Below are 13,614 nucleotides of genomic sequence, written 5' to 3'. Positions count from 1 at the left end.
TTTGTACCTGTAGAATAGACTAGCCTAAGTGAAAGAACATATAGGTAATATTGAAAATAATTTGTGTAAATTGTTTGTACAGTCCATAATCAGTTTTACAGTTACAAACTGTGACACACACACACACACAAGGCACTTTTGATCCCCACAGTGGAGCAAGTCTATGTACCTACAGGCTAACTGTAGGACAGCTGTGTGCGCATAAAGCATAGTTTTGTAACTGTAGAATATATTTGTAATGGTAAAATATTTGTAACTGTAGGATAATTTGTAGCTGTAAAACAGTTCCGTTCTCATAAAATAGATTCATAAGTGTGTAGGGCATAGTGTAATAATGACAAATACTTGTACCAATCATTTTCAGTTACAAATAATTTTTACAGTTTCAAGTCATGATACACACGTAAAAAACATTTGAGTCTGATTTGATTCCATAGAGCTGCTGCATTCTGTACAACCTGAAGAACCTTTTGCATTCTTTTTCAAGGTCATTTTGTTGCTTGGAATCAGATGTTTTAAAAAGGCCTATCCCAATATTCATGTTTGGACTCATTATTCCCTATTTGTCATAAAGCATGTTTTCTTCATTGAATAAACTACACCATATTTGACAGCACTGTATATTTTTATTCTTTTACAGGTCAGTCGAGCAACATGAATAGGTACAGCATCTCTTCCACTGCTGCATCTGTGGGGACTGACTGCCAAGAGGTCTATGTCCCTCATGAGGTCTTCCTGGTTGTTGGTATAGCAAGTCTGACTGAGAATCTACTGGTAGTGCTTGCAGTGATACGCACCCCTAAACTACACTCTCCAATGTATCTGTTTATCTGCAATCTAGCTGCTTTCAACACCCTTTCTAGCCTGTGCATGGCCTGGGAGAGCACCATGTTGGCCTTCTCTGCTGCTGGTCACTTGGACACGGGAGGGACACTGGAGCGTCACCTTGATGATGTGATTGACACATTACTATGCATGTCATTTTTGGGTTCATTCTGCAGTTTCTTGGCAATTGCTGTGGATCGCTACATTACTATATTTCACGCCCTGCGGTATCATGTCATTGTAACATGCCGACGGGCAATCATGGTGCTAGGGATAATCTGGGCATTGTGTGGCACTGGTGGAGCAGTTATGATAAGGTTCTTTGACATCGCCACTGTCATGGTGACCTTCATCATAATTTTTCTTCTCGCTTTGCTCCTCATTCTCCCCCTCTATGTTCTCATGTTTCTTCTTGCACGGAAACATGCAGGACACATTGCTTCTTTACCAGGTGTTTTGGAAGCAGGAAGAACTCGCCTTCCTGGCTGGAGAAGCATGCAGGCAGCTTTGACACTCACCATTCTATTTGGGGTGTTTATGGTGTGCTGGACCCCTTTTTTTCTGCACCTGCTATTGTTAATGTTGTGCCCACAAGACCCTTACTGTGAATGCTACCGCTCCCTGTTTCACCTACATCTTTTGCTGTCAGTCAGTCACGCAGTCATTGACCCCACAATCTATGCCTTCCGCAGTAAAGAACTCAGACGCTCAATTCGGAGGATGCTGCGCTACCCAATTCGATGAGGTCTGGACATAAAATCATGTTTTCATCTCACAGCAACTCTTTCTGTTGATAGTGCAGAGGACATTATAGTCTATTCAGAGTACCTTAACTGAACCCTCATGCCATACAAATCACAACAGGCATTGCTTAAACTGAGTCTATTTGATATTGTTCTTTTGGCAAGATTTAAAAATGTCTTTGCTTGTTTTTAAGAAAATGTGCTTGATGCGCAGGCAGCCAAATTAGCTTGTTCTCTTGATAATCTTAAAATAAGTCAAACTCGTATTAAATGAAGTCAAATGATTTTACGAGAAAGCGTTAGGTAAGTGTCTAAAACAATACCAACAAGTAAAAACAATACCAACAATATATGTTTTTATCTTAACGTAAGATTAATTGGTTAGATTAATTTGTTGGACAAGCAATTTCTGCAGTGTATGAATGGTTGGCAATTCCCTTGGGTAAAGTCTGTATAAATGCTGACTTATGGAAAGGGCACAGAAAGGGTACAAGCAAGCCTTCACACACTTCACAATTTCACCATGGGACAGCCCTTAGCCCTCACAAAGTTTCACAAAGTTCATATGTGTCATGATGAGGAAACCTATGAAGTTCTGACTTAACATCTAACTTGATCTTCTGGTGTCGGAGGAGTTAGAGAAGACACTAGACAAGCCTTGACAACTTTCTCCTTCCATCTGCAGTTTACATCTGATGTGATGGATATTATGGGATTTTGTTCATTACTGTTGTTCTGCATTGAGTAAGTGTCTTTCCTTTTCATTAGAATAAATAAGACTGACAGAATAAATGATGATGTTTTAATAAACCACTAGAATTAGATAGATTACTTGCAAAGGGAAATTATGGTGTTACAGCAGCAATTAATAATATGAACATAAATCACACAAATACATACAGTTAAGAACAAAATTATTCATATCCCTGGCAAATATTGATTTAATGTTGATTTTCTCTTGACCAATATGTTTGTTCTGGCTGAAAATGACACTGCCACATGCCAAAAGGTTGTAAGACAATATGGGAGAAACATACTGTATAGTGCAATCGGAAAGTTTTCAGACCCTTTCAAGTTTCCAAACATTTTGTTATTTTTCAGACTCATGTTTTTTTTCTCATCAATCTACACACAACACTCCAACTCTCCACAAAAAAAGAGGTGTTTGCAGTGTTTTGTAAATTTATAAAAAATAAAAGAAATATTCCATTTACATAGTATTCAGACCCTTTGTTATGACGCTTGCAATTGAGCTCTGGTGCCTCCTACTTCTATCAATGGTCGTTGAGATGCTTCTACAACTTGATTGGAATCCACCTGTTCCTAAATGAATTCACTGGTCATTATTAGGAGGGGCACACATCTCTATATAACAGGGGTGGGCAAACTGAATAATAGTTTATCTAAATAGAGATAACATCATGTTAAACTAAGTTAACTCTTAGTTATCTCATTTGCAGCAGATCTAACGTGAACATTATGCAATCCATTTAATTGGGAACGCGTCTGCACTCACGAGAGGGAGAGAGAGCCGCAGGTTCCAGCTGGCTTGTGATTGTTGATAATTGATATCTCCTTCAGAAAGTTTTAAAAGGAAATCATGAAGGCAACAGTAGTTCCCACTACTGACCATTTAAAATTTTCAGCCAATTTTCAAAACCCAATGTGGCCCTTGAGCCAAAAAGTTTGCCCACCCCTGCTATATAAGGTCTCACAGTTGATGGTGCATGTCAGAGTGAAAACCAAGCCACAAGGGTCGAGAAGATTGTATTCTCACACAACCACAAACCAGGCACTTTCAATAAATGTGTAAGGAACTAGATATGCAACAGTGCAGTATAAAAACAGCTTTGTGGATTGATGGCAATTTCAAGCATCATGCAAGGACGTATCATAGCACTCCAATAGTTGCCTGTATAAATTTAGCCTACAGACAATGTCAACCTAATAACACAGGTAATTAAATAATTGAAAAAAAAAACAGGCAAAAACTGAATAGGTTTGTACAAGAACGATTAAAGTAGGCCTATATAGGCTTACATATAGACAGTTCCAACGAGTTCCACAAAATATTTATCAGCCTGAGTGGCCCAATAATTAGTCATTAGGCTAGGCCTAGGCTACATATCAACATAAGACTAGCTTGTGCTAGTTTCAATAACGTCAATGCTTTAGCTCCGCTAACCTTTCTCTCTGCCTTCCATCCATATGTAAAACAGCAAGCAACCACGCAAATCCGTTGACTGTCAAAACTCCTGTAGTTTTCCTTGAACTTGATCGTTTGTAGGGTCATGCCTTTAGACGAGGGGCCGCTCATTTATCCCTACATTTCTGTAAATAGACTTGACCTGCAATCGGTTCATTGGATAAACCAGAAACACATCCCCCATTCCCAGGAGGCTTTGCTCCATTCTAGCCTAGGCTTACGTTAATTTAAGTAAAAACAAACAAATTAAATTGTCATTTTTTTTATTTGTGATGAAAGTTCTGTAACGCCTTAATAGGACAAAAATGAATTAAGATAAAAAATTAAGGCTAGCCTACACAAAAATCAGCATGGGAGAGATGAGTGTGCAGGGTAACCATGAATGACATATAGACAGTGAGCGAGTGGTATAAATATTGGTTGGACTTCCTAAACGTTATAGTGTAGATCTCGGAGATTTTCGCGGAAAATATCAGGTCGATGGCCGCGTACGACCAGTACTAGTATTAAGTGGGCACCCTCAATCACCGATGTTTTGTTAAGTTAGGCCCACGACACCTCATGAAGGCTTAACAGTGAAACCAGCGTCCTGGAGACACTCCCCTCCATGCCGCCACCATATTACCACATTGAAATATCCAATACCCAAAATACTCTTAACCAGCCTAGGCATGGTCTAGGTTGGCCCGTCCTGTTGATGTGGACTGAACCATATAACCATAAAAACCCTAGCCAACCACCATCAACCTAGGCACAGCCCATCACAAACACAAAACAAATTAGCCAGTTAGCTTACGCCCCATCACAAACACAAAACAAACAATTAGCCAGTTAGCTTACACCCCATGTTGCCACCATATTACCACAATAAGTTTATTTATTTCAACTGTATACACAACTCCTGTATGTAGGGACACTTGTTTATGTGAGTCTCCAAAATGTACAGCTTGTATTTCCAAAGAATACTTGCACAGATAATTTTCAGCAAAGTCCACGTAAAGAATTAACTCATTGTCTTGAACATTTTCCTTCATGGCTTTGAGGGTTGCGTACTGATGTGAAATGTAAAAAGAATGTTTGCCAAACTTATTCTTTAGTGCTGCTGTGAAATTTTCCAACAAGTGTTGAATAGGTCCATGGATTTTCTCCTTCACTGTTAAGTGAGCAGTGAATGTCACCTTATCACCACCTTTCTTTTTCTCCCTGTTTTCAGTTTTGCTCCGCCATTCCATCCACTGTGTTTGCTCACCAGGTTCAAATGCAGCAGTTTGTACTTCTTTGTCCTGGCAATGGACACATTCTCTGTACATGCAGGCTTTAGTTGGACTTTCACAACATAGTGAGTGCATTATGTTTTCAATTCAATTACTTTCAGATAAAGCAACTTATCGGCCATGAGTTGGATGTTTGCATGGGTCTTACATAAACAGGTATCCCTGTCTTGAATGGAGGGTTTGACGATCCAGAAAGGACGGTTCTCACAGAATTTACTGTATGAGATGGGGGATATTCCTCCTTGAAACTTTGATACAGTCTGAGAAGAGAGTCAAGAGGTAACGCTTCTGCTTTTTGAGCTTCTGTCTAAGTTAAGGTGTCTTTCTTTCCTGTAGTCGCTCGCAAATTGTTGTCACGTTCCAAGAATTCTTTAATCTTCTCTTTTGTAGTGTTGCTCACCACATTACTATGTTTTCTTCTGGAATACTGAAGACCAGGTGTCATTTTGTTCTTTCTCATTGCTTTGTAGGATAATCCAAGTTCTTTGTGTGCCGCATACACTAACCGGTACTTCTTCAAAATGTTTCCTGCAATGACCTTTGATATTTGTTTTCCTTTAATTTTCTTTTGATGGTAGGTTTTGACGACTCATAAGGGAAGCCAAGGTCAACACTTTTATATTATTTAAATGATAATAATGACACAGTAATTTTGATTTAAAGTATTCATTTCTTAAGAAATACTACACATTTGATGCTGTTTATCTCATTTGTAAATGGTGCACTGTCACTTTAAGCCCATTATGTGCCACTGTCCACACATTCTTATAATGATCTTTTTTTTACCAGCTCCATTCCTATGGCTAGTCCACAAACTCAAACATTGTTTGTGCCACATGTATAGCACAATATTAACAATGATAAGCATGATATTAAGTTGGCACAAACAGCTTTCATTCCTTTGGAAATAGATGCATGTATGACATGATGCTTGCTTGACATTTTCTGTTTGCAATTAAATGTGAATTATGAATTTATGGTAGCCCGTAGCCACCTAGCCTACCTAGAGTGGAATGCGTTTCAATCGGCATATCAATGTGCTTCATGTAAACAAATTATTGAATACTTCAAGACTCACCAGTTCCATTACACAAAGGCAAAGACAACTCTTCATATTCTTGTCCACTTTCCAAATCACAGTGAGTGCAGCCTATGTCATAGTGACCTGGATCTTATAGTTTATAACCATAGTGAGAACCGGATAAATCCGCAAAATTTCCCTAATCTCAGTATTTGTTGCCTTCATGATTTCCTTTTTATCGTTTCTTATATTTAAAAGAAAATATCAATCACCATCAACAATGACAAGCCAGCTGGAACCTGTCACTTTCGTTTTTCTTTCTCCCTCTCGTGCGTGCTTAGATGGGGTTCTCAATTAAATGCAGTAGGCTAGCATAAGTTCAAGTTGGATCTTAATGGAAAGGACTTCGAAAAGTATCATCTTTATGTAACATGCTGTTGGTGCATTTTGACATTGTAAACGTTCTCTAACAAGAGTGCAAATCATTTTGCAGTAAAGCTACTAGTTATTATGACCGCCCATTGCAAGCGGCGGTCATATAGGTTTAGTTAGATTTTTTTTTTTCTTCTTTTTTCTTTTTTTTCGCATGCCCAAATTTCCGTCAATGATTCCCGGGACACTGAAAGACCGGGGTACACAAACTTGGTGGGCATGTAACCCCACATGGATAGCATGGAACCATCGTTTTTCGTTTTGATCTGTAGCCCCCCCGCTGGACTGGACCCCGAAGGAGGGTAGGGCAGACACAGTTTTCTGTGAATATCTCAAAACCGTAGGGTTTAGGAGGACCATTTTTTTGTATGTTGATCTCAAGGGGCCATGTCAACCCATTCCATAACCACTCATTTCATGTATAGCGCCACCTAGTTAAACACAAAAAAGTAAAAATGAGGTGTTGTAATTGAAGGTATCTGTGACCTAACATAGTCAAAACTGCACGAAATTGGAAGTGTAGGATCATTATGACACCCTCTGTATGCACGCCAAGTTTTGTGGAATTCCGTTCATGGGGCGTCACACAATAAATTAATTTATGTTACTATACACCAACTGGCCTGTAGGTGGCCGGAGACGGTTTTCTGTGAATATCTCGAGAACCGTGGGGGCCTAGGAGGTCCACCTTTTTTATGTATGTTGGTCTTAAGGCTGCATGTCAACCCATCCCATTACCACTTATTTCATGTATAGCGCCACCTAGTTAAAAATTAAAAAGCAAAAGATTAGGTGTTTTCATCACAATATCTCTGGCTGACAAGGTCAAAACTGCACGAAATTAAAAGTGTAGGATCATTATGACACCCTCCGAATGCATGCCAAGTTTTGTGTACTTTCGTTCTTGGGGGGCCTTACAATAACATAATTTATGTGTACATTTAGTGACGTACACCAACAAGGATTCCCGGGACACTGAAAGACCGGTGTACACAAAACTTGGTGGGCATGTACCCCCACATGGATAGCATGGAACCGTCATTTTTCGTTTTGATCTGTAGCCCCCGCTGGACTGGACCCCCGAAAGGAGGGTAGGGCGAACACAGTTCTCTGTGAATATCTTGAGAACTGTAGGGCCTAGGATGACCAATTTTTCCGTGATGTTTGCCTCCAGGGGTAATGTTAACCCATTCCATGTGCACACATGTGCATAAACAGATACACACGCACACACATACATTTACAGTAATCATAATGCATGACACATACTCACACAGTAGACATATGTACGCATGCATGCACATGCACAAACACACATACGCAGGCAAACACACAAGCACGCACATACACACACACACACACACACACACATATAAACATAAACTTGTACACGCACACAATTCAAGAATTTTTCCCGTCATCTACTTCCTGAATTTTTGGTCATTGATTCCCGGGACACCCGAACCACCGGGTACATGAAATTTGGTGGGTATGTAGCCCCACTAGACTTTTACGGAAAAATTTCATTTAGGTCCCCTGGGACCACCCCCCCCCCCACCCCGACCCGCAGGCCCCCGAACCAAAAAAAAACAGTTTTTCCTAAATAACTACCTGAACCGTGGCACTGAGGATGAAGAATCTTTTATGGTATGTTGGTCTCAAGGGCCCACATCAACCTGGCTCATAATCACTCATTTGTGATTTGCACCCCACCCGCCCCCTGGTAAAAATGAAAATGCAATATTATTCTGCTTTAATCCCCTATCTTCAGTTAAGATGTTCAGAACTGCACCAAATTTTATGTGTATGATTGACCTGGCATTATCTGGTGGTATGCCAAGTTTAAGTAGAATTTCATCCATGGGGGTCTAAAAATTAGGTTATGTGTACATTTAGTGACTGTACACTCATTGGCCTGTAAATGGCGGTGCACACATATACACATGCACACACACAGGCACCCACATACTCGGTATTAGAGCGGCCGATACATAATTACAAATTCAGTAGGATTAAAAGAAAGCCAAAATAAATATTCATCATCATCATCATGGCTGCATTTTCAGTATTGGCGATAAGTAGTCGTTTGTCCACTAGATGGCGCATCGTTGCAGTGAGACCTAATTTTGTTGGAAGTTAAAAGTGGGTTGGAAAAACAATGGGCCTTCCTACAAGGACTGTAATTTACATTTGGCGAACATCTAATAAGGATAGGGGCGATGTTCACATGAAGTGTAATTCCCATTTCTTCTTGAAGCCAAAATAAATCTGAGGATGTTTATCGGACATGCTTGGTTTTTACTGCAGGTATGTTAATCTTGTAATATCAATAAGGACCTAGGTAATGTTACCGTTAGCGTTGGTTGAGTGATGGAGGCCCATTTGATTGATTGCATTTGTAGAAAACTATAAATGCGGTTATACAAAGCAAATTGATAGCCGCACTGTTTGTATCTTTCGACTGTCATTTATTGCACGTGCTACAAAATCATTCTGTGCAATGGAAGATTTACCAACGTTACACCGGTCTGATACAGTTTTGCCTATACATGCGTGAGACTGAGACGCCTGTTTATTTTGTTTTAAGTGCGTGCAGGGTGTGAGAGGGGAATCAATGTGCTTTGATTCCAGCTTGGTAGTTGTAGTCTGTGAAATTAAAAAGCACGTGTGTGTGAAGTATCCAAACAATGACACCTTCATTTCATTATGGCTGCTTTAGCAACACACCTTAAGCTACTGTGTAGTGGGTCCCATTTAGAAGTGGCTACTTCATTCGCGCTTTCCTTGACTCATGGAGCTGCGTGAATGTTATTACAACGTGAACTTTAACAAGTCCGCTTGATACTGTAAGGTGTAAGGCATTGGTTTCCAAAGGAGATTTTATTTGTGTCGCCAGCATAGCCTATTGACAATTTATGTTGTAAATAGGCCTACCTTATAATCCTACCTGTAGCTTAGGGAAGCTAACAGCTTTCTATTAGGATCTAGTTTGTTAGTTACCGTTTTGTCATAACTCCCTGATGCATTTTGCATTTAGAATAGCCAAGAGCGTGTATATCTCAATCGGAAAATTAAACAATATCGGTGCCTATGGACTAGGCTGGGTGAACCCAGCCTGATCTGCCCGCTATTTATTTTTGATTTCTTAAAAGATTGAGCTTGGTCTGATGAAAGCCAGACTAGCCATGGACCTCAGTTACACAATGCAAGGGAACATGAATCAGCCTATATTTACGCGAACAATAACGGACAAAAGCTCTTCAACTTTGGCCCGTTAAAATGTAATAGAACAGTCTAGCGGCGCATTTCATCAAGGGCCATTTGGACATGTCAGTTATTTGCACCACTGGTTAGATGTAAAACAGCATTTCGTTTCAGACTACTGTTACTTAATTTGTGTATTAACAATAACGTTTCAGACTACTGTTACTTAATTTGTGCATTGACAATAAAGTATCACATGAACTAAAGATGACTAAAATCTTATGTAGAAGAAGAAACATTCACAAAAATCCATCCATCCATCCAACAGCTGTTGAAAACGGCATGGAACTTTTTTTGTTTATAAATACATAAAAATAAATAAATAAATAACATTATGCTGATACCTTTTGCTTTTCCCAAATACAATGTAGCCTACAGGTGTCAGTGACCTTTCATCAATTCAGTTGCAATGGATGAACTGTGATGAACTGCCCTACTTGTGATTGTTTAGAGATTTTAAAGGTTTTATAACAATGCTACATCTTCTTTGGCTATTCTACAATCTATTCACCTTTTCAGCACCAGTAGGCTACTTTCTGTGCAGCCGCACACACACACTCAGGCATGCCAAACAAGCATACACAAAAGTTTCAAGAGTGGGGGATGGAGTCAAACATGGAGACAAATTGAAGTGTGATTTATTTTCGCGGAATGGATGTCCAGGACTGAGCGGCGGTCATATTTTGTACCGCTATGCGGTACATCTAGTTGGCTAAATGTTGGTCGTTTCTCTGTCTCTTGGTGCCCTACACACAGTGCGTAACGCATGTGGAGGTAGCGGCAGCACTGAACTGTGCTCTGGACTGGCCGCTTGTCTCCGCTATTTTTTTTTTTTTTTAGTCGCGGAGGGAAAGCATCTCTGGGGTGACTGGTCAACGATCAGGAAATGTAGTTTTTGACTCGAGACATGTCAAGCCGTCACAAGTCAAAGAGGCAAAGTCCGAGTCAAGTCTCGAGTGAATAGTATTCAAGTCCAAGTCGAGTCGCAAGTCATGCCGAATTTTATCAAGTCAAGTCTGAAGTCATTAAAATCATGACTCGAGTCCACATGTCTGGACAGAGTTCTGGTAACCCTGTTGTACGCACAGCACAGCACAATGTTGCAAGGTGAAGCCAAGGTAAGAAACTGAAGCCAATAACTAGGAAACTCCTGGCTAATTATTATACCAGAATATACATTCATGTCTGGGGTCAAATTGGAGGGGGGGGGACGGGTGATATAGCCATATTCAATTAAGATGTCTCTTGTGGGGAACAATTAGTTAGGTACACCATTTGCTATTGTAAAGTGACAACATTCTGTCTGCTTACAATAAACGTCCTCTCCCCAGTTTCTGCAGTATCTTAAACAAAGAACCAAAAGAATGACATACAGAAAACCACTAAAATCTAACAGTTTGTTGTAGCTGTGAGACTAATGTGTTATTGAACACAAGTGTCCTCTTGAGATTACCATGTCCTTCACTCATCTGTTTTCTTGCTTTAGTTCTTGGGGACTGGTCAGTGGTATGCAACTTAGTCAGCCTATCTAACCTTTTCCTATACTTATCTACCTTTTTCAAGGCATTTTCCAGCTTTTTTTGAGACGTTTGGAGATCATGGTAGACCTTTCTTCTGTTTCTATTGACTTGTTTGCGTCCTCTTTGCTTTGGGGTTTGGACAGAATCTGCCATACCTCCTCTTTCATTCCTTGCATTTGGCACATTCTGATTCTCTTGTGTTGGGACATCAGGAGATTCTGGAGGACTATTCATTGAAAGATAATTTTGCATTTTTCTTTTTTCTCTGTCCTTAGCTCTCTTCCTTTGTTGATTAACTTTTCATCTCTTTTTTTCATATCTGTGTTCTCGCGAGCTCAATAAGGAAACAGATTTCAATTTTCCTGCTTTTCTTCTACGATATCTCTCTTTTTCACTCTGCAGATACTGTGCATATTTCTCAGGATTATCTTTTAGACGTTTTCTGTATGATTTGGACCTTTGGGTAGCTGATTTTTAAAAACTAATGCAAATATTTAAAATATAGTACATAATATATACTATAATATATACCTTTGATTGGTAAATGTATATTAATTTACGATAGCGTATTCAACATAAATGATAAATTCTTTAAAGAACAGTATGCTTAATGTATCTGCCGTCATCACCACCACAACCTGTCATTACCAGCACAAGCTGTAATGTGCTGGTAATGACATTTTTGCCAAAAAACTAGCCTTATAGCAAAGATGATGACTAAGCAAGTTTAGCTAGTTTTCTATGTGTAATATACACCATTTTAACTATGAAAGTGATAAAAATAATCCGAAAATATTAAAAAATACATAAATACAACACATATGGTAATGACGCATAATAAGTGTACATGCCCAACACAAAGAATAAAGAGTAGATTTACTTACTTTTCTGGACATCAAGGCATCAGTCTTGCTGCTTGAAATCCATGTGCTCCACTATGATATTAGGTTACCATGGCAACCAAATAAACATTTGATGAAAAAACAGTAGGAAAGTGCCTTTATGCAGAGTGTGCTGGTAATAACGGCTAAACCATGGGGCAGGTAGAAATTAAGCAAAATAAAGTACAAAATGCATATATATGCTTAATCTGTGTATGTAGTTTATTAGTTTAGGTAACATTTAATTCATATACATATTTGTTTTTATTCATTTGTGACTAATAATGTTTGAGATATGACACGTGTGAAAACTCTGGTGGCGGACAACACCAAAACACAGATTTTGTACCACAAAACACCAATAAAATGTGTTAAAATCATTAGTAAGAGCAACCATAAAAAAAAGTCTATGCTTGTCTTTGTTTAATTAGTGGTGCTAAAATGTATTCAATTTAATTTGTTTTTAATAGAATTACACCTTGTGGACAGAAATAGGCCCCAATTCTGAGAAATGCCCAAACATCCAAATACCCTTAACCAACCTAGGCATGGTCTAGGTTGGCTAGGTCTAGGTTGGTCCGTCCTGTTGATGCAGACTGAACCATAACCATAAAAACCCTAGCCAACCACCATCAACCTAGGCACAGCCAGAGCCCGTCTATGGAGAGCCTGGTCACTCCGTATTAAGTCCCATATACCAAATTTTGGTTGCAGTTCCACCAGAGTTCCACTGGGGGCGATCGCCATGGGTGCAAAATGAATGGGAGTCAATGTAGCTAGACGGCTAAATTTGTCTCTTTCACCCGATTGTCGTTGACAAATCTCAGATTTGATTGTAGTTTGTATAACTTCAACATGGGTTATAGATCAAAAGTTGAATGAACGAGTACTTATGTCCTTTTGATTTCTTACAGGTTGGGCCGTTGTTGCCCATAACACGCTAGCATTATGCTAATGAATGACATCATCGACACGTTTGAAAGGCTTTTTAGAACAATTAAGTGACTTAAAATATAATACTCAACCAAGTGTATTTTCTTTGCCTCCCCTTTCGAATACAATATTCAAATTACTTGAAAAAAAAAATTATATCCCTAGAAAAGTGGATTTTGAGGGGTACAGCTCCATAAACCTCCATTCATTCTGCACTCGTGGATGAGCGCCCTCATGTGGAACCACAGAAGGAACTGCAACCTGTTCAGAAACCGAAAGTTTTCCGAGTGCAGTTCTCCCCTTATTAGACATTCTCTGGCACAGCCCATCACAAACACAAAACAAATTAGCCAGTTAGCTTACGCCCCATGTTGCCACCGTATTACCACAATAAACATCCAAATACCCTTAACCAACCTAGGCATGGTCTAGGTTGGCTAGGTTGAGCCGTCCCGTTGATGCGGACTGAACCATAACCATAAAAACCATAGCCAACCACCATCAACGTAGGCTCA

General features: G+C 39.4%; 1 protein-coding gene across 1 annotated transcript; it reads left to right on the top strand.

Annotated features, from left to right (window-relative positions):
- Positions 1-654: 654 nt before the first annotated feature.
- mc2r (melanocortin 2 receptor) lies at positions 655-2,456 on the top strand. Its single transcript, XM_048261953.1, has one exon. The coding sequence runs from the start codon at positions 655-657 to the stop codon at positions 1,567-1,569; it is 915 nt and encodes a 304-aa protein (XP_048117910.1). The 3' UTR covers positions 1,570-2,456.
- Positions 2,457-13,614: the final 11,158 nt, after the last annotated feature.

This window comes from Alosa alosa, chromosome 13 (assembly GCF_017589495.1).
Source record: "Alosa alosa isolate M-15738 ecotype Scorff River chromosome 13, AALO_Geno_1.1, whole genome shotgun sequence".
Lineage (NCBI taxonomy): Eukaryota > Metazoa > Chordata > Actinopteri > Clupeiformes > Clupeidae > Alosa > Alosa alosa.
Note: the sequence above shows the minus strand (reverse complement) of the source record. Positions and strands in the feature narration are given on the sequence as shown.